Genomic DNA, 23,582 nt, shown 5'->3' with positions numbered 1-23,582 from the left:
TTAATCATTGGTGAAGCCATTTGTGTTTATATGGATCTTAACATGATCTACAACTTTTGTGTGGGAAGCACATTGGTTGGCCCCCTACTCAACCACGCTAATAAAATGACAAAAGATAATGCCCCACTTTATGTAAACAAGGGGACTGCTAAGGTTTTAAGTTAGTGGCACACCAGGAATGAAGAAGAAAATTTAATACACAGTTATTACACCCTCAATAAGAATCAATGAATATTATAAAACTTGTGCACTATACATCTGTGCTACAAATATAGACAATAATGAAAAGTTCTCCAGGATGAACATGGAATATCTGACACCAGATCATCAAGTCAGAAACGGGAGAAACAGCCTGCTAAACGTAGAAGTAGGTTGATGCATCCGTACCATTTGCTGTATCCCTGCAAAGAATTGATCGGGCTTCGATTACTGAGCGAGGGGGCTCAAGATCTTTCTCTTGCAGAGCATTGCCTTGTAATCGCTGCATTTGGGAAGCAAAGGTATCGTCCAATATCTACAAAAAAAAAAAAAAACAATAGTGAAATTATAAGCAAGCAGTACTACAATACAGCAGCACCCCCCGGAGACAACCGCAAACAGAATGCATGCCCTTAAAGATATCTGGAATGCACTGCCTCTAACTGAAAAATAGTGGATGTGATCTTGTCTGCCCTGAAGCAGCTAATTATGTTAACCAAGTCCAACAATGGAGAGAGAGAGAGAGAGAGAGAGAGAGAGCCCTCAATCTGAAGCTACTTACCCCAAGAGCATAATAAGATCCATTGTACCACACTCGGTTTTCCTTCCTGCCTTCAAGGAACTTCAAAACGATCTAGTACAAGAGAATTGAAATGCATCAGAATTGAGAAGATTTATAGTGATTGTTGGGTGAAATACAGTTCTCTCTATTTACCTGCCCCATTCTATCCCAGAATCCACGAGAAATGGCAATGAATATTTTACTTGTAAAGACTTCATGCAAGTTGGAAATGGAGTCAACAAGCTGTGAACTGAGTGCATGCATTCTTTCACGGACCTCAGCCTCTCCATCTTCTTCCTTTGTTTCCTCTAGAATCCTTTTGAGTCTTGTGTTACGGTTAGCTTGCAGCTGAAAGAATTATTTATCAGAAACTGTTGCTAGTTTTATATGTTGGCCTAAAGTTTGATCACTTGAATAAGAGGAACAAGGATATTATATTGTGAGTAGTGCTTACATTGCTAATGAGCTTCTCTACTGTTGCCTGCAAGTAATTTTTATATTTTGTTCGCAAGAGAACTGTGATTCCATTCATCTGTTCTCCAAACTGTGACTTCTTGTTATCTCCAATGACAGGCAGGTAGGATGCCCAAGACTTTAAGATGTCTTCTACTTTACAATGCAGGACATCAAGAATTCTCTTCATGGTGTTTACAAATTTTCCAAGCTGATGAACAGAAAATATTGTTAAGATATATGAACACATTAATATATGTAATTGCAACTCACGTACTTGTCCGTGTGTGCTACTGACTGATTGATTTGATTTAACTTCACTGCATTTCAGGGACCTGGTCAGGTTCCAGTATCAGATGCCCAGTGGCTAAATTCTGATACTGACACCATTTTAGGTCTCTTTTAGGAATATTAGAAAGTGGAGCACTCACTTGATTAGGAACAGCATAGGTTGTCGTTGATTGTCTTCTTGTCAGCTTCTGGACCTGCATATTAAGCCTCTTTTGGATACTATCTTTCAATGGAGTCAAAATATCATTGTATTGCCTCTCCAGTGCTTTTATGATTGCTCTTTCCACATTTGCAACAGCCTTAAAATTCCAATATAGATAGATATCAGGATTACACAATACACAGAACCAATATGACTGCTTAGATGAAATGTATGTTCATAAACTCATAGAACTATGAAAGCTTAATTCTATGAAGAGGATGAGAGAAGAGAGAGAGAGAGAGAGAGAGAGCAGAGAGTCACATAAGATGAGATGAGATGAGAACTCACATGTTCCAAAATCAAAGAGTATTGAGGCCATCGGTTGATCACCACTTCATATTGAACAAGGGTCTCTCTGATTTTCTCATACATTTCCTCTGCAAATGGTGAGGTGGAATTATTTGTTGATACTCCAGACCATGGAACCTGCATTATTATGAAGACCTAGTTGGTTAACACAGTTCCTCAGTTAAACAACTGCCTTCAGTTGAAGATTGCGCTCATCATGTCAAACAAAGAAGTCATGGCATGCTACACAAAAAGTTCCTGAAGAGAGAGGATACCTTTTCTGCCTTGCAAAGCTCAAGTAAGTTAAGTTGCATATCCTCTACCCAGACCATTATATAATTGTGAAACAGATTCTTTGAGTCGACACCACCCTGCACTGGACTGTAAGCAAAACACAGAATCAGAAAGCATTTACATATACATCCTACGAAACAACAGAAATTTTGTTTCTTCTATTTCTAGCTACATTGTCAGGCACCACTTCATTCTAAAAAAACAAATCACGAAAATTTATTGAAGGTTCAGATTTCTTTCACAGACCTGATATTCCAGGTTTCAAGGTTCCTTTCAAATTCTGCAATTGCAATTAAAAGTTCATTTACATGTGGCTGCGGACCAGATGGAGGCCAAGCAGCAAGGAAAGCTCGAAGCCTGTTGCACAACTCAGTGCTGTAAATGGCAGCAGTGATGTTCGAGAGGTCAATTGAACTGGAAATAGGTAACAGTCGTCAGAATATATATGAAATAATCAAAATTTGAAAGTCCATAGCACGCAAAGATCTATATTATCGAATCCAATATCATGTTGAACAATGAATCAGCATTAGCTGCAAAATTTTGAATCATTTTTCTTTTTGCACTGTGAGAACAGATAAAAGAAAGGGAGGAATTGCCTCTATTCTTCTTTTCTGTTTTTATTATTACTACTACTACCCATTTTGAACTTGGGAACTTATGCTCCTTTTTATGCATCATTTGTGAGTCCCAAGCAATTTTGTGCAAAATTGCTTGTCGTTTAAAGGCAGTAAAAAAAGGTCTATACCTGGGGAGTACATTCTGGTTGTGGATCTTGATGTCTGCCTGGATTTCCTTTTGTATATTTGTACACAAATTTTTCATTTTCAAATATGCCGTTGAGATAGATATGGAGTCCACAAGGAAACCTTCGGAGGTACTTGACACAAACTCATCGGTCTCTAGCATGTGTTTCCGATACCTCCTTTTTGCTGCTGTCTGTTAAGAAAAATGCATTTGGCTTAGTCAACCAAAACGAAGTGCAAAATAAGCTCAAGAAAGAGGTAGTCAGCATCTAGGCTCTTCCTCTAAAGTAGCTGAAAGTGCCTGCTCCTAACTGGTCATCTTCTAATATGTATGTTTGTCCATGTACAGAATTCGGTAAATGGATTAACAAGTCAACTGTATGTGGTTAAAGAAAACCAGTGTAATGATCCAACACTTTAAATCTGCATTGGTTTAGGCCCATATACTCTAGTGTAGGTTATTCATAATCGAGGATGGGAAAACTAAAGACTCCCAACTTCATCCTGAATATTCATATATTTGCAAGTCCATTCATGGAACATAAGGAGATCATTATTGAAATTTTAATGTACCTGCAAATAGTTGCGCAGCATAGTCTGGGCATCTAGAGTAAGGATATCATGAAGGAGGGTGTAGACTTGTACAGCAGGAGCTAGAGCTGGTGGAGCAGACTCTGGAGTTGGACCAAACAGGTCTGCTAACCCCGTAGGAGAGCCTTCATCTAATGATTTGTAGTTTTCAAAAACATTTGCCAAAAGACTCTCGATTTGGGTTTCGCAATCTAACAGTATACTTTTCTATAAGAAAGCAAGATCAAAGCAAAAAAATCAAGAAGGGGTTAAGATCCATTTCCACGGGAAACCTTACAAAAATAAATAGTTTTTCATGCCATACCTCCTGTCTTGTCAAGCATTTTTCACTCCTGGCTTTTATTATAGGTACAAGTAGTTCATTCACAAGCTCCAAGCAATCTTTTGTTGGAGTTGCCACATGCATGACATGTGAAAGATATCTACAAAGAAACCAAAGGGAGGTGAATATGTTGCCCTGTCATTACAAAAGAAGTGAAACATATGGATAATTACTAAATTTTGACAAATGTACAGTCGTTAAATACCTTAGCTTTGTGTATGAAATGGAAACTTCATAATAGTCTGCAAATTCAGTCAACAGCCACTTCCAAGGTCCATGCAACCACAAGTTCCGGGAATGAAAATTTTGTGCCCGCATAGCAGCCTCCAGCAATAAATCATAGGCTAAAGTCTCTGCAACTGGTCCACTCTATAATAAGTGAAAGAGTACATATAAGAACCTGGGTAAATATATGCAAAATTCTTGGGAAGAAATAGATCAGTTGAGTTGAAACAAATGAAACCTTAATATGATTATTTTCATCGCTTGTGATTGTGCTACCTACGTAGAGCTGAATCTTCCCAACACATTCTTGATCATCATGGTATAAAGGCCACCACCGAACTTTGTCACTCTGCATAGGTCAAGAAAATCACATCAAGTAATATGTGGATGGTAGAAAGATTTTGTTTTTCCTTTAAGAAATCTGACATTGGATGAGAGGGGAAGGATGCATACGGTGTTATCAGTCAAGGATGAAATAGGAATTGTGGTTCGACCTTGGACTGATTTTTTCGTGTCTTGGACTTCCACCAAAAGAGCATCCACTTGACTTTCTGGGAAACTGAAAGTATATGAATGTGTAAGATCTTATGCAACTCTCAAACTAGTACACCTACATTTTGGTGTTGTAGACTATGGTGCAGAACTTCCAGTACTAACATTAAGAATTTATACTTAGAAATCACTATTCAGGTAAATCACCAACATATCTATTAAAATAAGGTTCAAATGCAGAACAGATAGAAACTTTTTCTTTCAAGTTATTTAAAGTGAAAGAAAAATAAAAACTTACAAGACATGGTAATCGCCGCTTCCGGGGCGCAAGCAAATTGCTGAACTTGGCTCTACTTCAGCATCTTCGGTGGCACTATTAAGTTGGAATATGCATGAAAGTGGCTCTGGACACACAATCAGATAATTGTCAATCATCCATTGAAATGAATTTAGTATCACCTTCCCTATTCAGTGTAAAATACACAGGACAAGTGAGGAATGAAAAGATCCACCAGGAGATTTGACACAAAGATATGTTGTAGTTATCTTAATCAATTAAAGTAAAGCTCTAGGCTTGTAATATATAAAGTAGATGGTAGTTTCATATTAAGTATTCAGAGAAAATTTAATTTAAGAACAACACCAGAGTTTTTGCATGGCACAAACCTTCTGTTGTAACAGAGAATGAGGATAACTTCAGAGAATTAATGCCAGTTTTTACTATTGATGAAACATGCCGGACATATTCTGCCCCTGCTTGTATGTACATAGCACCTCTCTGCGAATATGTGCTCTTCAGTTTCCTTCTTGGTATTACTCGAAGTTTCCTCACTGTCATCATTCAAAAACTGCATGAAATTACAAATACACTATATATGGTCTATTTTTATCAGATAAGTGTCCAAAATAAAACAGATGTAAATAAAGCAATTAATTGAATTTAGTAAAAAGCATATTGAAGTCCAAATCCAGTGGCAATATGTTTCTTAAAATGAAAAACAACTCTGAGCCCGTTCTTCAATAACTAACTTATAAAATCAAGTCATTTATAATATCATACCTTCAACTCTTATCTTTCCAACAACCTTCTTTGCCTTTGGAGGACAAATTTGTTCTGCATTGCAACTAAACTTAGGTTCTAGTGGTTGCACACCTCGGGGTCGCAACAAAAATGTGTTTAGCCTGTATAATCAGAGTGTAAAGCTGAAATGCCCATTCAAAGCTGAGAACTAGCCATGACACTTTAAAAATATCTAATATTAGGAATAGGTTACTAACCCAAAGGCATTTCGAAGAACCAGACACTCGTCACCTAGAAATTCGGGTGCCTCAGTGCAGCCTTTTGCCCATGCTTGTAGGCATAAGCGTATGCAAGCATCATATGCAATCAAGGTTTGCCAAGCATATTGACCACTGCAATGATTGAATTGAGATGCCATAAAAGGAAATGAAAACGAGCATTTTTCAAATTTCAGAATGACAAAATTAATATATGTGCATAATCTTTACATGCAAACGCCATATTCATGGTCCATAAACCAATCCCGATATAGTGTAAGCGGTTAAATTCTTACAGACAAAGCAATAAAACTCCACTAAAACAAAAGTAGCAGTAAACAAGTATCTGACTTCATATGAAATTCAACATTAGACGCACCTGGTATTATAATAAGGGATCTGTGTTTCTGTTTCTCCAAGTACGCTTTTGTTGACTCTGTAGAAGACAATGTCAAATTATGCAGTAAAAGAAAAGATCAATGAAAAGCACAGTTCACAGAGAAATACTCAAAAAGGAGCAAACAGCTCTTTTTGCAATACCTGTCACCAAGTTCAGAAGCTTTCAAAGAATTAGTATTCACATCTGCTAAACCTTCTACACTCCCATCAAAACCCATTGATCCCCTTAATGGGTAGGTCCCATTTTCAGCTCCATCTATCCCTGTCAAACCTTGAGAAGCTTCCTGCCATTGACTCTCAACCTCGGTGTCCTCCTCGTCCCTTGCAATGTCAAATATGGGAGGCGCACTTGGAGTTCCCAAGTCTGCTGAATCTCTGAGCAAACCACATTCATCACCACTTGGGGTAGTGCCCTGCAATACAATCTCACCAAATTCAAAATTACAAATAAACACTTCAACACCATATTAAGACAGCTCTGAACCATTATACAACCAAAGACCAGCATCAAGTCCTACATTGGCATTACGAAGTTGAACCCTTTTCAGCAGCTGAGTGGCAGTACACGGTGTCGAAGTTTTCGGGGGCCATTTCTTCTTGAAACCCATCTCGCCATCCGTAAATCTTCTGAAATTGTCAGGCAATTCAATCCTCAGACCCTCCTTCAACAACCCTCTATTCAATCCTGTGTTAGCCTTAATGTTATTACTATAACCAAACATTTCTTCTTCTTCGAAGCACTGTTCCATAGGCGGTTTCGAGTCTTCATCAGTGAAATTGGAACCGGAATCATCATCATCAGAAACTGAAGCTACACTCTCATTGTCGTCGCCGTCATCCACATCCATGTCGCTGCTTAGACGTGGAGCTACCAAGCTATGAGGTGCGAGCAAGCCAGAGTGGAACTTGAGTGGGGGCAGAGCATGGCCGGCACTGTTGGTGTTGAAGAGCAAAGGGGATTTTGGGAATGGGTCGGAAACGAGTTTCTCAGCTAGCGGCGATCGAACTTGTGGTGATCGTGGTTGTTGTTGTTGTTCCAGTATTTCTAAGTCTGATCCCTGCAGGTATTTTCAACAAAAACATAAACACATACACACCGACAAGCACATTCTACATGGGTATACATTCTCATAGATGTAAAATGTATATGCTTGTCGAAAAGTGAAAAAATTTTGGGATTTGGGTACCTGTTTGATCCATTTGATTGCATTTTCGTCTAGGCCTTCGGTGAACATTTTGCAGGACTTGGGTAGTTGGGTATGTCCGAGAGAGAGAGAGAGAGAGAGAGAGAGAGAGAGTGATAGAGAAGGTTTTTTGTTTAAGAGTGAAGGGTGAGGGAAGCAATGGGTATCTGCTAAAATGGAGCTGAGAGCAATGGAAGAAGAGAAGAAGAAAAAGAGAGCGTAGGTAGGTCGGTGGTTTGTAGATGTGGGTATTCGGCTGCTAACGGCTAGTATGACTTTTTTTATATTTGTTTTTCAAACGTCAAAGAGACCTTTTCAATTATTTTTTTTTTAATTTTAAAGGGGCCTTTTTCATAATTTCATAATTTTCACTAATGTTTAAAATAAATAAAATCATCAATAATTGAAGGCTTACTTTACGATTTACCACCTAAAATTGTTTTTCATTCCTAGATTACCACCTGAAAGTTTTTTTGTCCTAGATTCCCGTGTTCCATTTTACCTTATTCAGTCAACATCTCCATCACAAATGTTGACGTGGCGCGCTGGATGTGCGCCATGCCGCCACTTGTCATATTTTTTCTTTTATTTTCAAATTTTTGCTATTTTCTTATTTTTATAAACTTTGAAAATTAATTAAAAATAGCTTCAGACTCAGAAAAATATATGGAATCTAGAGAACTTAGAGAACCTCTGCATTAATTGTAGATGACTGTCGAAACCAGCATTCTTAATCTTAAGACCAAAGAGTCGATGGAAAAGGGGAGAAAGCTCTTTAATTAATTCATTTTTAAATTTACATGTATATTGTGAGAGAGAAGTTGTAATAATGGTTATCAATATTACTAATCGTGTAAAATGAGATTGGTTGCATCACATCACAGTATATCGGTTATACCCAATAATTTTTCTGGATATTGTTTTAAAAAAATAATTAGGTGTACCGCATTTATTGAATACACTACTTACTGCATTTTTTAAAATAATGAGACATAAGGTCTCACTTCAATAAAAAGTCATTGTAGAATTTCCCCAATAAAAAATAAAAAATGTAGTGAGACATCAAAGGCAACAGAGAATTACAAATTTGAAATTACTCTAAATAACCAACTATAAAGAAGATGATCGATTATATTATTGTTTTTCCAATTGCCATTTTATCAAGAGGGGCTACACCTATAAACCAATAATGTAAGACTGCTTGAAATTAATATTGACTAATGAAAATTTTCTTTTAATCTATACCACAATATACGTACCTCGATTGCCTTGTTGTTTAATCTATGACTCAAAAGATCACCTAGATCTGAACTTGAAGACCGGACCCGTTACCAATATCACTCTATCCCCACATGCACCCACAATGAATTAAAAAGATTGAATTTGAGATATGCACCAAGTCAATTAAATGATTAATAGATAGGAACGGAACCTTTCAAGTAATTAAGTGCATGATAAGTCATAATTGTGTATGTGGTAGGTGTTAAAATCTTGGGAGTAATGAGAAGGTAAGGACAATTTTACAAGAAACTGACTGAGTAGAGGCTTCCACGTTTCCCTTCATGCAGAAAATGAGTCTTCTCTTCTCTGGCAACAACTGCTGGTATAGAAGAAGACCAAGGTGAGCATTGCAAACTCACCAAAGGAAAATTAGAATTAATGCAACCTCTAATTCTGTGCTGCAAAGCACTAGTACACCTCGGTTTAAGTGCTTTCACTTGGATGTATTCAAGCTTATTGGTAGTAGGTGACAGAGAAAGAGATCAGTCTCAATGTGGAGTGGTAGTGGGCTTTATCTGGTTGTTGGGGTTGTGCATTTGCTCTGCTTTCTCTCTTCTATCTGGGTCAACCAGAAAGATGTTTAATAGAGTAGGAGGAAGGATGGTTGGTTATGGTTATGGTTATGGTTATCCAAGCAGAACTGATCTTGATCATGATTATGATATTGATGGACAAGATTTTCAAGGACCCCCAACTCCCACTATCACACATTGTGATCAGGTTGTTGGGGTTGAGGGTGAAGAGGAAGAGGAGGAGGAGGAAGAGGACCTTGATGACCTTTCTCATCTTCAACCACCATCCCTCGTTGTGTCTTCGAGTGTCAAACCCCGCCTTCGATGGACTCCTTACCTTCATGGCTGTTTTGTTGATGCCGTCAATCAGCTTGGTGGCCCTCACAGTCAGTAAACCAGGCTCCCTTTGATCACCCTCACCTGTATTTTGTTAGGTGGTCTCGTGTTTTCACTAATCTCATGTCCTACATTCCATTTTGCAGAGGCAACTCCGAAGACTCTTCTGCGGGTGATGGGTCTCAAGGGGCTAACTCTTTACCACCTGAAGAGCCACCTCCAGGTCTGTTTGATCCATTAATTTAAACTTTAATGGGAAAATTCTTCTTGTTTAAGTGTTAATAGTACAAGAAAACTGTCACTCTTACAAGTGATTGATGTTTTATCATATTGCAGAAATACAGACTTGGAAAGTACTCAGTGAAGGAGTGGAAGGAGGTGCCTAAAACCGGTATGTTCTTACTAAACACTAACAGATCGGTACATATATGCCGTTAAAAAGAGTCCTTTTGTTAATAATTAAAGACAAGTTTGAGCAGGAAAGTGAAAACAAATAAAAGAAAACAGAGTAACTAAACACCTGATGTAGTGCCGGGCCACACAAAAAAAAAAAAAACACCTGATGTAGTGATGAAAGTAACTTGTGAATGAAGTTTTATGTTTGAGCTGACCTTAGATTTTCAATGCCACTAAATGAATGAGACTTCAGCTTCACAGGTTTCGGAAGGCCGAAGCATTAGTAAAAATTCCTTCAGGTTACTGCAATCCCTTGAGAATGAGTATGATTAGACGTTCCTTTCATCTCCACTAAATGTCTTGTTTCAAAAGCATTAGCATTCTGCAGCTAATGTCTGTATTCCACATACAGGCAAGATGAGCCAAGTGAAGCTCCAAATTCCCAGAAGGAAGTTGATCAAGAAAAACCTTGTCTGAAAGCTGAGGCAAGTTATTACTTTATTATTTTTTAAGAATTATTTGTTGATTATGGTATCTGGTGACAAGATCATAAGATTCCTATGGAAAAAATAAAAAAAACATGTGATGAAATCTGCTTTCTCATAGAATTGGCTTCAGATTTTGGTGTCTAGAAACCAAATTCTATTAGCCAGTTTTTGTTTGGAAGTTGATTTTGGAACTTAAGCTGACAAATATGAACCTTCTTCTCTATTCTTTTGCTTTTTGGTGGCCTGTTGCAAGACCACAAAAAGATAAAGTACTTGATGGAGTTTATCCTTAATATACCACAATCTTGCAGGCTGAAAAGCGTTTAAAATCGTTCCAGGATGCTGAACAGAGATATATAAATTATGCACTAGAGAATGCATGTAGAAGGCTTTCTGATCAATTTCTTGGAGGTTTTGCAGCAGACTTTGAAGGCCTATTTGGACCAGATGTTGCTGGTTTAGAAACTATGGGGTCAATGCCAGCTCTGAAGGATCTATATCCTGCATATCATATAACTGCGGCAACCAGTATGAGTTTTGAAGACCAACTTGGTAGGTTTCAACCTCAGATTGATGCTTATTTTGCAACTGAAGGCCACCTGATCTCAGATGGGCATTCAGAAAATTCGCCTGCGGAAGATTACCATACTTTCAATGAAGATGGGAAAGAAAGGGTGCAGAGTTTGGATATTGACCCTGCAGAAGCTTATTTGGTCTTGGATGCTACTGAGAATGGAACCTCAGGTCACAGAACTTAATTTCATCAACCCACATCCATATGGTGTGATGGGACACTCTGGATGAAAGAACAAAATCACCTAATGTTGGTTGCTTGTGGAGTTTCATTACATAGGATCTTCCTTTTGGTATTAAACTTTGACAGCTTACCTTTCCTTGTTTATTGTTAGTGGTTAATAAAATTTTGACAGCTTACCGTTGCGTATTGTTAGTGGTTAATTGTTCTTTCACTGCTCATGGCACACACGTCGGATCTTGAGAACGTGCTCTCAAGGAGATATGTTACTAGGGAGTTGGTCATTGACTTCTGGGATCTAATTTTGGCAAAATCTGATAAATACCAAAAAGAGTACGTATAATATCTCAGGTAAGCATCTTTTTGATTTGCAGTTTTCAAAAGGTCTCAATGCCGTGGAAGTATTGAAGTTCATGTCAGCTGGGAGCATGCAGATGGAAAAACTTGCAAGAGCAACTATGCTTTCAAGTTAAACAAAATGGCCATAATATCAGAGAGGTGCATCAAATTTAAAAAATTTACCAGCACAAAATCAATCGGTTGAGAATCAAACAATTATCCAATTTACCTTTCCTTTCAGTTATGAAATAGAAGAGAATACAAGGACTGAAGGTCCAAGAAATTACAACTTTCTAACACAATGTGATAAAACTAAAATTCGTAATCCAAATAAAGTGCAACACTAGGGAAGTAGTAAAAACCAAAAGGGGATATATGAGGGGTAAAAAGAGAATCTGCTGCTGGTCATGTAGCAAACGTGGAGGCAGCACAGAGAAAATACAGGTCCTACTGCAATATCATATCAGAGAGCCTCTTAATATGCCGTAACACAATCAGCTTTCAAATGCAACCAAGTAAAAGCTAAAATGATTAACCAAAAATACTCTTCCTACATAGCAGGCTCATTTCCCAACTGTTTGATAAAGAATACCAGCCAACAATTTTAATCGATTTTCACAGAGGAGAATAGGTAATGAACAAAGTAGAAAGACATGAGGAAGCCAATTGTGCCAGTTGACAACATGATTGCCGTTGCCATGATCAATGAATAGCCAAGGTAAAGGATAGCCGAAACAGGTCCACTCAAACTCTGTAGGTCAAATACCAAGTAATTGATGGAGTACAGGAACACATAAAGGGCAACTGAACCCGAAGCGAAGAAAGCCTTCCACCACCACCTCCAATCCTCCACACAGAGATGCATATACGTGAGAACCACTGAAACTTCGGCACAAACAATAACCAGCAATAGAAGCACTATGAGCAGGAACCCAAAGACATAGTAGAACCTTCCAAGCCAGATGCTAGAAAGGATGAAGAAAAGTTCAATGAAGAGGGTTCCAAATGGAAGTGTCCCAGCACCGAGAACAAGAAGCCATGATGGATATTTGCGTGCAGGAATTTCCCTTGGAATCTGGTTGGTTCTCACAGGAAATTCAATCGGCTGAGCTCGCGTCCCTAGGAATCCTCCGAGAAGAGTGAGAGGCACTGAAATGCAGAACCAGAGGGAGAAGAGCACAAAATACAAGGAAATGGGAATGGCACCAGTACTATTGCTGCCCCATAGAATGAAATTCAGCACTGTAAGAATAACAAAGACAATTCCAGGAAAGAAGCATGCCACATACCAGGAAACTGATCTCCACCCTTCTGAAGATCCCTTTATGGTTCTCCACATACGAACACCAACATAACCGGAAATAATACCAAGGAAAAGATACAAAATGATCATTCCTGTCAGTAGCATTCCTCGTGAAGCTGGTGACATGAAACCAAATGCTGCAAAAACAATAGTGACAACCGACATCCCTGTAATCTGAACCCCATCTCCAACCATCACACAAAGAAGCTTTGAATTATCTGGTTCTCTGAACACATCACCCACAACAAGCTTCCACCCAGAAAGCTCCTCATTCATCTGAGCTTGAGCTTCTTTGTCCAGTTCCTCATATCTTGTTAAATCCCTCCTCACAGTCCTTAGAAATATGACAAAAACTATACCAGCAAGGAAAAAGATCACCATTAACGAATTCAGGATAGAGAACCAGTGCACACGGGCACCATCCATTTTCAAATAAGCATCCCACCTTGATGGCCATCTTATATCACTTTTCACGAATTCAACCTCATAAGTGAATGATACTTTCTCTTGCTCCCTTATTATTTGAGACTTGTCAAGCTCTGTGGGACAATTTACAGCTGCGATACTTTGATACATGGAGTTTTTCTTCATGGTGTCAGGGTCGTATTTAACACTACAAGGGTAAACCTCAAAACCAACAATCTCATACCCAGATGCCTTCTTCTTATCATCTTCTGAAATGACACCCATACCTTCTTCCCCAGTCCCAATTATCTGCACACCACTCCCTTCATACTCATGAATCAAAACCTTGAACTTGAGGTGATTGATGATGTAATCTTCATTGCTGTTAGGTGGTGTGTACCCAACAGGAAACCCAGTCCACTGGATCTTAACCCCATTTTGGTAAGCATATCTCATCGCCGGCAAATTATCAAGGATCATATTGACCTGATACAGATCACGGGTTCTCTGTTTCAACAGCTTTACCTCGTGCTCATTCAAAGCATTTGTGGTACACAGGTAAACAGTCTCATTAACATTCATTCTAAAGCGGTAAGCCGAGTTTTCAATCTCATCTCCCATAAGGAGTTCCCCGAGATTCTCAGCCATTTTCTTGATACCTCCAGGGGGTTTGCAATAGGGAAGACTGTAGTAGCTGAAGGGAAGCTCAGTCTCTATAGATGTCAAGGAATTAACTTTGGTAATGATTTCTTGCCCTTTGGAATATGTATGCATGTAGCTTCCAGGGAGATAAAACCCATTACAGGCGTGCACGAATAGAACCAAAAAGAGCACAGCCCATCGGATTGATGGCATTCTCGAATTCCATATAGCCATCGGAATCGAAAAAGATAAAGCCCACCAGAGGATGGAGCAAGCAGTGGATCTAAGCTACTCTTACAGATGCATTCACAATAAATCTACATAAAAGAGAAGAAAATTTTGAGTTGAAAAATACCCAATTAAATATTTTTGCTCATAAATTAGAACATGAAGTTGTTTGTTTATGGTGCAATTTCTACTCTCCAACTACATCAGATCCAATTATAAACATAGCAGAAAAAATAGGCACATACATACTCAATGAGATCCGATTAGCAAACAAATTAAAAACCCAGAAGCAGATCCAAGAATTTGATTACAACAAAAAATTGAAACAATGGATTTCAAAAATTGCAACAGATCTGTGAAATTATAGATTGATGACGCACCGTAACGGATCTGGAGAGCACTGTGTGCGTGAAGCCGAAGGCCTCTCCCGGCGTTCCCTCTTTCAATTTATGCTCTCACAAGTCACAACTACACAGAGCCCACTTCTTCTTGCTTTCTTCGTAAATTGTGCGAATGGAAATGTTATTCGCTACGCTCATGCCGATATCATATATCAGAAACCAACAAAATGGAATTTATGCGCACTTGGGCTGGGCCCCGGGTGGGCCAGCCCACTTTGGCGTAAAGTTGGGATTGGATCTGAGATTTGTTGGTGCGTATTACGTTTATATTTTTTATTTTAATGAGATTGATTGGGAATTTGGGATTGGGATGCTGCTTTTTCTCACTTTATCATGCTTTATGGTAACGAAACTACATTTTTGTTAACATTATTATTTGCTTAGAGTAGTTAGGAAGTGCTTCTCAGTTCTCAAGATAACAAATGTAGTTAGGAAGTGAGATTATTGATAGGATACTCGTGAGTCGTGACACTGCTAGGATCATGGTGCAACTTCTAATAATATGCTGTCATGTTTTTTTGAGTCGGGGAGATAGGAGATCGAATTTGGGAACAGAGTGAACAATTTCACTGCCCTTCTAATTAGAATATCCAACAATTACTATGGCATTATAATATTAAGTGGTTATACCATACACATAATATGATTGCCCCATTCAAAAATTTTTCTAATTTAAAAATGTGTTGTTAGTAAACCAATCATCAAAGCTTGACCAACAAAACTAAAGTTAACCAGTTAGCAAGTTAATACGAAACTAACCATGCTTTTGGGCCCACCACATCACTAATTTCATAATCCGAACCATTAATTATTTAGGTCCTGCTTCAAAGATCATCATTGCAAAAAATCAATTAAATTGAAAAATCATGTAGTCATTTAATTGAGATCAAATAAATAGACGATCAGTATTTTCGATAAAAGTATAGAAATAGTTGTTATTATAATCAAATGGCTAAATGACTTCCGATTTTGAAGATTTTTTACAGGAATGATATTTGAAGTAGGGTCTGAAAAATAAACGGTTCGGATTTTGAAATTACATTGTGCAGTGGACCCAACAGGATGGTTAGTTTTGTATTAACTTACTAACTAGTTAGTTTTAGAGCATTCTTGTATATATATATATATATATCATATTCATTAATCACATAACTAACATTTTTTAAGAGTGTTGTTATTTGGACACTATTTTTTTTTTCTTTTTGCACACCTTTTTTTTTTTTTATCTTACACACCCTCTACCCTCCTATAAAATTTAAAATTTCTCTTAACACACCTTCTCCAATTACCCTAATGCCCTTATTTTATTCATTTAAAAAAAAAAAAAAAACACACACACCCAACCCTTCCTTCTCCCTCACCGACCACCTCCCTATGAAATTGTGAATTGTTTATTAATCTCTCATACATCCAGTACTACAATTTACAAGATTTTATATACAACCTATACATAAACTTGGAAGAAAATATAAGAAATACATAGCCTTAATTATAGGGGTTTCCTAGTCTAAGAAAGGAAGTAAATAATCTGCAGCAATCTTCTAATATCACAGAGATATGATATCGTAACACTCCCTTCCTCCTTTTATGTCTCTGTCCAACTTCTGCGTCAACCCCGACCCACCCCTTCCCTGCCCCTCCGGCGACCACCTTCTCCATCTCTCTCTCTGCATCTCTCTCCTTTCATCTCTCCTCCAAACATTCACCGTAAAAAAAAATTTACAGGTGGTGGCTGGTTTGGCGGGCCAATACCGAAATCTGTGGTTTTACTCGGCATGTACCCGCTGAATAGAACAAGATTGTTCGGTGGGTACCTGCCGAACGAAACCATAGGTTTCGGCACTGGCCCGCCAAACCAGCCACCATCTTCTTCGACTAGTTCATCGTTTCCGGCGGCGTCAGGGAAGAAGAGTGAGGTAAGAGAGAGTGGGTTCGGGAGAGAGAAGGAGAGTGAGGAGAGAGATTAGGTTCAGGAGAGAGAATGAAAGTGAGAAGAGAGATGGGGCTGGGGAGGGAGGTGGTAAGGGTGAAATCTACACCAAATATTTGCAGACATCCCTCTGTTTCTTCCTCTTTATTATTATGTATTTCTTCTTGCATTATTGTCTTTGGCTCATCAATTCTCTCTTATACATCTAGCAGTAAAATGGCGTGAATGAGACAAGTTCAAAAGTATTTGTAACTCAAAATATCCAAGATTTGAAAACAAGTGCAAGTGTAGTTATAGATGATTCTACATATTTAGAATTTTAATTCTATTTAATGAGGCTGTGAACTAGCTTATTATCCAAAAAAGGTGATAGGGAGGTGGTGTTGCGGTGAGGGGGGAGGGGCTGGGTGGTCCGATGACTGGTGAGGCAGGGGGGACTAGGGAGAGCTGAGTGGGTGAGTGGGTCAGGTGAAGGGGTGTGTGTGTGTGTAAGGATTGTCCTTTAAGGTCTTTTTCTTTTATATCAATTAAGTAAATTCACAAATTAAATTTTAAAAGTGTGCAAAAAGAAAAAAAAAAAAAAAGTATAACAGCTCTCTTTTTTAATAATGGTACTGCAATTACCCTACATGCATAGATGAGTCAATAAAAGATGCAATCATCAATATAGTCAGTTGCTGTTAATCGTTTGGTTTTAATAATGGTATTGCTATAGTCTTTTCATTTCTCAGTTCCTTCTGATTGATGTTTGGTGTTTAACCAATTGTCTAACTCATCTATACTATTATTAAGAGAACTTGCTTTGCCAAAAAATTAAGATAAAAGGGAATATATCCTTACAATTATGAATAGGGAACTGTACTATAACAGACATTAAGAAAAACCGAATTTCTGCCACACAGATAATAACTTCTCTTACATGTATTGTGTGTGATCAAGTTTTTAGTCTTAATCAAGCTAGCCAATAATGTAGAATTGATTAGAATTCTAATTTAACTCTTTTAACTTGTCATTTCTTACAAAGTCACAGAAGAGAATAACACCAAAGATTCCCACATAAGCTTACAATGAGAGGAAGATGGAGGTGATTCCAAGCAATGAAGGGCAGCACTAAAATATTGTACAACTCATTTAATGGAACTTGAGGCTGGTCAAGATGTTGTTGTTCACAGGGTCAGCCAAATGATCCAAGAGGTTCTGGTAGGGGCCTACTCCAGTCACAAGGCCTTGTATAAAGTAACCCAAGACAGCCAACATAGCCAACCTCCCATTCTTCACCTCCTTGAGCTTCAACTCCTTCAAGGACTTCTCATCCTTGCCAAAGCCCAATGGGTTAAAGATGGGCCCACCAGGGTATGCTGGGTCCCCAGAGCCACCCAAGTACTTCTCAAAACCCAAGAAGTACTGCTTGCTCATGGACCCTGGCTTGGCCCAGTCCTGGAACCTCCTGTGCTCGGCAAAGCCCATAAGTGCCATCTCAAGTACGAAGAGTGTGTATGAGTCGGCCCAGTAGTTGTAGGTCCCAGCCGGGGGGATCACTCCGGTTTGGAACCAAGGGAGGGCTGTCTCTGCTGGAATGAGGCCCAATTTGCCAAAAATCTCTGGTGCAATGGCACCAGCTGCACCTAGCATGGCGAAACGACCGTTGATGATCTCACCATAGGCTAGCCATCTAGGCTCGATGAAGCCTCCAGTGCCTTCTGGGTCTGAGAGGCCCAATGGGTCAAATCCAAAGTCGCCTGGAAGGCTGCAAAATTTAACCATTTTCAAAAGTGAATGAGATGATGTCTATTGTATAGAATCAAAGTTATGATGTTCATTATGTGAAGTCGTATCTTCATTCACTAATTCTACATCATAACGTCAACTGGTAAGAAAAACTTGCTAATAACCTCAATAGTGTGATTGCATATGTCATAATTTCGGGTTTTTAACCATTGAATTTGGCTCTTGATCAAAAAAAAAAAAGAAAAAGACCATTGTTTATGTACATGTACATGACATATTGGGGTTCTTTCTTTTTGCTTTTACAAGTACAACAAGGAGTACCCAAGATGAAACAGAAAAGTGTGCGCATGAATTACCTGCCATCCAAGTAAGTAAGGCTTTGCTTGGATGCAAACCACAAGGGTCTGTCTGCTCCTTGCTGAAACATTCAAAGCACAATTTAGTTCACTACTTACTCATCAATCATCTATGACCTCACCAAGTCAGAAACCAAGCACCAATTTTGTTTGAATAATTAAGCTGAAGCATACCTTAACAGGGGGAGTAGAGGCTGCCCTTACTACAAAGGAAGCTGATTTTCTGGACCCAAATGGAGATTGGGCTGGTCTTCCTCCTAGTATATGCCTAGCAGCCTCCTTTGAGGCTGTTAAAGATGATGATGAGACTAGAGCTTGAGCTGCCATTCTCTTCTCTCTCTTTCTCACCTGCTCTCTCTTCTGAGAATCAGTATTTGCTCAGTCTCCCAAAGGGTTATGAGTGAGATACCACAAGTACTTCCACATGTAATAAGCAACACAGAAAATGTGGGCCAGGATACACCAAGAACTTGTGGGCACCATGACATTGAACTCCTGGTGTGGTTGATATTGGAGCTGTCCCGGGTTTCAGATTAGGTTGGGATCTCATTGCCCAACAAAGAGTGTACACGTGGTGGCATTACCTGGATAAGGGATATTGCATCACATTTGCAATTTTCATTGGATGATTTAATGAGATCCTGGTTTTTTTTTTTCTCTAAGAATAAGCTCATGCCAATTGGTAGTATACTAGTATCTAAGGTAATATTTAAGATATATATATTTAAAAGGAGAGGAACTCTTGTCATGACTCTTGAGTACCACTAATTATATTCATCATGTATTTAATTGTCAAGTGTGTTTACAAAAGAGTTGGAGTATGTCATACTAGTATAGGTTGGAGTGGAACATTTGGTCATAAAAAATCAAATAAATTAGAAATTATTTAGTCATATAACTGTTATCAAATAAATATACGATTTTGGTAGTAGTTAGACTCATTATTTGTTTATTCAATAACAGTTACATAATCAAATAATTTTTTATTTGATTGAGATTTTTTGCATAAATAATCTTAAAAAAAGAATTTAAAAAATGAACGATTTCGATTATGAGCTTATAGTGTAAAAACAACGTAATTTTTATTAATTAGTATGAGATTAGTGATAAGGATTAGTAGAGGATCCAAAAGTAAGATTAAATATGGTATTCACGCTAATAATACTAATAGATGTATATTTGGTTAGCTAATAATTAATAATTAAGTCTAGAGAGAACTTGTAATTAAAGTAGAGTGCGTGTAACATAGCGGGAGTTTATTTTTGTTTTCCCTCTTTTCATACATTTTCTTTTTTATAAGAGGAGGTATTTTTACTCTAAATCTTAACTAATCTTGAGAGATAAAAAATACTAGACTTCTAAGGGGTGTAGTGTATATAAATTCATATAGACTTTTGTAGACTTTTTTTAAGTGATAGACTTTTGCATAATTTATAGATTTTCACAGAATTCTACGAAGTTCTACAAAGTCTATATAAAACCCTTATAAATCTGCAGAGGAGATGTTAGATTTATAATGACTTTAAAATACACATAAAAGTCTTTCAAAGTCTATTAAAATCCATCATTAAATGAATTTCATAAAAGTCAATGACTTTTTATACACACAAACTTTTACAGACTTTTTAAAAGTCATAATTGAATATCACATGACTCTTATAGACTTCTTAAAATTCTTAATTGAATACATATAGACTTTTACGGACTTTTTAAAAGTCTTTAAAAGTCTTAATTGAATACCACATAATTTTTAAAATGTATATACAATACACCCCACTAATAACTAATTGGTATATTTCTTTAGAAAAAATTAGTACTCAAGTGACGTCATGTGTGCACCACTGGATAGTCTGGATTCATAAAAAATCTGAGCATGATGATTTAAAGATTTTTTTTTTTCTTGTTATCAATAAGAAAATATATTTTTTCTTTGGTTACTATGTAGTTCAAACTTCAAAAGCTCAAATATAAATATCTAGCAACAAATAAATATGGGCTTAACAAATCCAGCCCAATCATCAGCCAAAGTGGACTCCAAAGAAGTAGGAGGATCAGTAAGAATATAGCAGCCCAGGCCATAGTCAAGACCCAAATAGTAGGAAAAAAACCACGGTTTATGTACCTAAACAAAAATGTTCCCGAGTGCAGAGGATCCCACCCTAAATATCTTTCAGTTGGTCCCATAAACCCTCCCCTCTGAGGTTTTTGCCATTCTGTTCCTCCGCCACTCTTAAACCCTAACTCCCAAATCGTAGGGTTATTTCTCTCTCTCTCTCTCTCTGAAAACCCTGATACTCTCTCTCTCTAAGCCCTAAACCCTGAATTACACGAAAATGATGAGCATCATCTTCCGAAGGACACCTTCAATAACCACGGCACGAACCTTCGCCGCCATCGAAACCCTCCTGATCAACCATCATTCATTCCCCGCTGCCACGTCATCATCATCATCCAACCCAGTACTTTCCATTAATGGTGCTCTCGGCGGTGAGGTTAGGTCCTTCACCACCTCCACAGCACCACAACCACCGAAGAGCTCCTTCGGGGTTGCTCAAGTAAGGAACTTGCACGCGAAATCTGGGCCGTTGGGTTATCGGGCATCGACGGCGTTGGGGGCCCAGTCCGCCGTGGAGTTCTCCTCGTACGACGAGTCGTCTAAAAGGAGCGGCGATGAGGATGGACTTGAGATCGCGAAGCTGGGGATTGCTCAGGATATTGTATCGGCTTTGGCAAAGAAGGGTATCACTAAGCTCTTCCCCATACAGGTAATTTTATCATTTCCTGCTTATATGCTCTGTTTGGTTGATGAGAAATGGATTGGAAAAGGAGATTTTTTTTAATATTTTTTTATATATTTAGTGAATATATCAATTTTTTGATTGGGGTTTTCATGTACAGAGAGCTGTGTTGGAACCAGCAATGCAAGGGCGTGATATGATTGGTCGTGCTCGAACAGGAACAGGGAAAACTCTTGCGTTTGGGATACCCATCTTGGATAAAATCATCCAATACAATGCCAAACATGGGTTTGTTTTTTCAATCACACTCATTTTTTAGGCTAATACTGTGATGGATATAATTAATGCAAAATTTCTTTTACTATATATTCCCCCTTTTTATTCTTGCTTTAATTTATGTTCGATGTAGCAGTCGTGGGAGGAATCCTTTGGCTTTGGTTTTGGCTCCAACGAGAGAACTGGCAAAGCAAGTTGAGAAGGAATTCTCTGAGGCAGCACCTGGCTTGGATATGATTTGCGTCTACGGTGGTACACCCATTTCAAGCCAAATGAGGGCACTTGACTATGGTGTTGATGTGGCTGTTGGCACTCCTGGTCGTGTTATTGATCTTATTAATAGGGGTGCTTTAAATTTATCAGAAGTTCAGTTTGTTGTTCTCGATGAAGCTGATCAGATGCTTCAAGTGGGATTTCAGGAAGATGTTGAGATCATCTTAGAGAGGTTACCGAAGAAACGCCAGACCTTGATGTTCTCTGCAACAATGCCAACTTGGATTAGAAAACTTACTCAAAATTACCTAAAAAATCCAGAAGTTATTGATCTTGTAAGTATGCATTTTCATTTTAGCATGTCTTCTCCAGCCACTAGGCCAATAGTAGGATCAGAGCACAGGCATTTGCTTTACTGGACTGAGGACAACAAGCTTAAAACGGAAGGCTTTCTTCATTTCAAAATGATTTTAATGCTTAACGGTGTAACTTGATAATGGTTTGTTTTTCCGAAAAGGAATTTTTGGTTTATTGTATCAGCAGAATTAGAACTTGCAATTTGTCTTGTTCATTTTGTGTCTGTATGTCCAGTGAAAGTTGGCAAGGATGGAAATATTTAATTTTTCTCTTGATAAAAGATTTTGAAACTACAATATGAATCTTTCTGGTGCGTTTTTTGTTTGGGCAACTAGTGTAACATGAGGAAACTGTAGTATAATGTTTTGAGTGAATATAAAGAGGTTGTAGGATACACAATTTCATTTGATTATTATGATTGCAAGCTAATTAACAGCTGGCATGTGCTTTAGGTTGGGGACTCTGATCAGAAATTGGCGGATGGAATTTCCCTATTCGCAATACAATCGGACTCCTATGGAAAAGCATCAATCATCGGACCACTGATAACAGTACGTAATTGTAAATTTTTCATCTTTTTGGTCTTGAGCATGGTTGTTTTATTTTGTGTTTTTTGCCTTGTGAACCCTCATGTCAAATTTTTAAGGAGCTCTTTATCAATTTTTGGTCTTACTCCTTCCAACATACGGTCCTTTCTCACCATCGGATGTGTGCTTGTTAGGATCACGCAAAAGGAGGAAAGTGTATTGTTTTTACTCAGACAAAACGTGATGCTGATCGATTGGCATATGCCATGTCAAGAAGCTATAAATGTGAGGCGTTGCATGGGGATATTTCACAAAGCCAGAGGGAAAGGACACTTTCAGGTTTTCGAGACGGGCATTTCAATATTTTAGTTGCCACTGATGTTGCTGCTCGTGGGCTTGATGTGCCCAATGTTGATCTGGTGAGATTTCTTAACCATTTCCTTCTGTTGAGTTTTATGCTAATTTACCTGTTTAGTTGATAATTACTAGACACTCAAATGATTTAATAAATTCGTTACTTATCTAGTTGAATTTTTGAGCATGTCCTCCTTTCCTTACATTTGTGTTAAGGATGTTATTAATGCTTTCTACTTACTTTGGTTTATATGGTTTTTTCTGCCTTTATGGAGTCAAATTAAGCACAAGAAATTGTACTGACATCAATTATTTCTTCATTTTTGTCTTAGGTGATTCATTATGAGCTTCCAAATAATTCAGAAATATTTGTTCATCGGTCTGGCCGAACAGGTCGTGCTGGGAAGAAGGGAAGTGCTATTCTTGTTTACACACAGGATCAATCCAGGGCCGTCAGGATTATTGAGCGAGATGTAGGATGCACATTTAAAGA

General features: G+C 38.1%; 5 protein-coding genes across 6 annotated transcripts in view; 2 read left to right on the top strand and 3 right to left on the bottom strand.

Moving 5' to 3' along the window:
- Positions 1–355: 355 nt before the first annotated feature.
- Positions 356–7,591, bottom strand: LOC147287919 (portal protein). Of its 2 annotated transcripts, none has more exons than XM_086241933.1 (22): positions 7,529–7,591; positions 6,860–7,399; positions 6,483–6,766; positions 6,322–6,378; positions 5,943–6,077; positions 5,725–5,846; positions 5,332–5,495; positions 4,963–5,078; positions 4,626–4,731; positions 4,411–4,521; positions 4,153–4,316; positions 3,930–4,047; positions 3,608–3,832; positions 3,037–3,227; positions 2,535–2,702; positions 2,270–2,375; positions 1,995–2,132; positions 1,645–1,803; positions 1,215–1,424; positions 914–1,108; positions 761–832; positions 356–514 (listed from the first exon to the last, which is right to left on the bottom strand). In XM_086241933.1, the coding sequence occupies exons 1-22, from the start codon at positions 7,574–7,576 to the stop codon at positions 356–358; spliced, it is 3,588 nt and encodes a 1,195-aa protein (XP_086098059.1). In that variant the 5' UTR covers positions 7,577–7,591. The 2 variants fall into 2 exon arrangements, with proteins under 2 accessions (XP_086098059.1, XP_086098058.1); XM_086241932.1 differs by having other exon boundaries at positions 4,963–5,068; positions 5,331–5,495; positions 6,483–6,754; positions 7,529–7,576.
- Positions 7,592–9,247: 1,656 nt separating this feature from the next.
- On the top strand, positions 9,248–11,296 carry LOC147287918 (uncharacterized). Its single transcript, XM_086240963.1, has 6 exons — positions 9,248–9,704; positions 9,801–9,877; positions 9,991–10,045; positions 10,304–10,373; positions 10,463–10,535; positions 10,850–11,296. The coding sequence occupies exons 1-6, from the start codon at positions 9,248–9,250 to the stop codon at positions 11,294–11,296; spliced, it is 1,179 nt and encodes a 392-aa protein (XP_086097089.1).
- Positions 11,297–11,832: 536 nt separating this feature from the next.
- On the bottom strand, positions 11,833–14,749 carry LOC147287917 (Endomembrane protein 70 protein family). Its single transcript, XM_086242275.1, has 2 exons — positions 14,590–14,749; positions 11,833–14,298 (listed from the first exon to the last, which is right to left on the bottom strand). Exon 2 carries the CDS (start codon positions 14,213–14,215, stop codon positions 12,236–12,238), a length of 1,980 nt encoding a protein of 659 aa, XP_086098401.1. The 5' UTR covers positions 14,216–14,298; positions 14,590–14,749; the 3' UTR covers positions 11,833–12,235.
- A 2,770-nt stretch (positions 14,750–17,519) lies between these two features.
- Positions 17,520–19,031, bottom strand: LHCA3 (PSI type III chlorophyll a/b-binding protein). The gene is made up of 3 exons (XM_086241858.1): positions 18,799–19,031; positions 18,625–18,686; positions 17,520–18,287 (listed from the first exon to the last, which is right to left on the bottom strand). The coding sequence occupies exons 1-3, from the start codon at positions 18,949–18,951 to the stop codon at positions 17,672–17,674; spliced, it is 831 nt and encodes a 276-aa protein (XP_086097984.1). The 5' UTR covers positions 18,952–19,031; the 3' UTR covers positions 17,520–17,671.
- A 1,768-nt stretch (positions 19,032–20,799) lies between these two features.
- The window catches only part of LOC147287915 (DEAD-box ATP-dependent RNA helicase 53, mitochondrial-like), a 4,277-nt gene continuing 1,494 nt past the window's right edge, over positions 20,800–23,582 (top strand). Inside the window, exons 1-6 of the mRNA XM_086241949.1 lie at positions 20,800–21,389; positions 21,523–21,650; positions 21,772–22,186; positions 22,661–22,759; positions 22,930–23,154; positions 23,422–23,582. Of these exons, the coding sequence (XP_086098075.1) occupies positions 20,958–21,389; positions 21,523–21,650; positions 21,772–22,186; positions 22,661–22,759; positions 22,930–23,154; positions 23,422–23,582 (1,460 nt within the window). The 5' untranslated portion in view covers positions 20,800–20,957. The remainder of the gene's footprint in view (positions 21,390–21,522; positions 21,651–21,771; positions 22,187–22,660; positions 22,760–22,929; positions 23,155–23,421) is intronic.

The sequence above is a fragment of the Dryas octopetala genome, chromosome 4 (genome assembly GCF_963921425.1).
Source record: "Dryas octopetala chromosome 4, drDryOcto1.1, whole genome shotgun sequence".
NCBI lineage: Eukaryota > Viridiplantae > Streptophyta > Magnoliopsida > Rosales > Rosaceae > Dryas > Dryas octopetala.
This window is presented reverse-complemented; position numbering and strand designations above follow the sequence as displayed.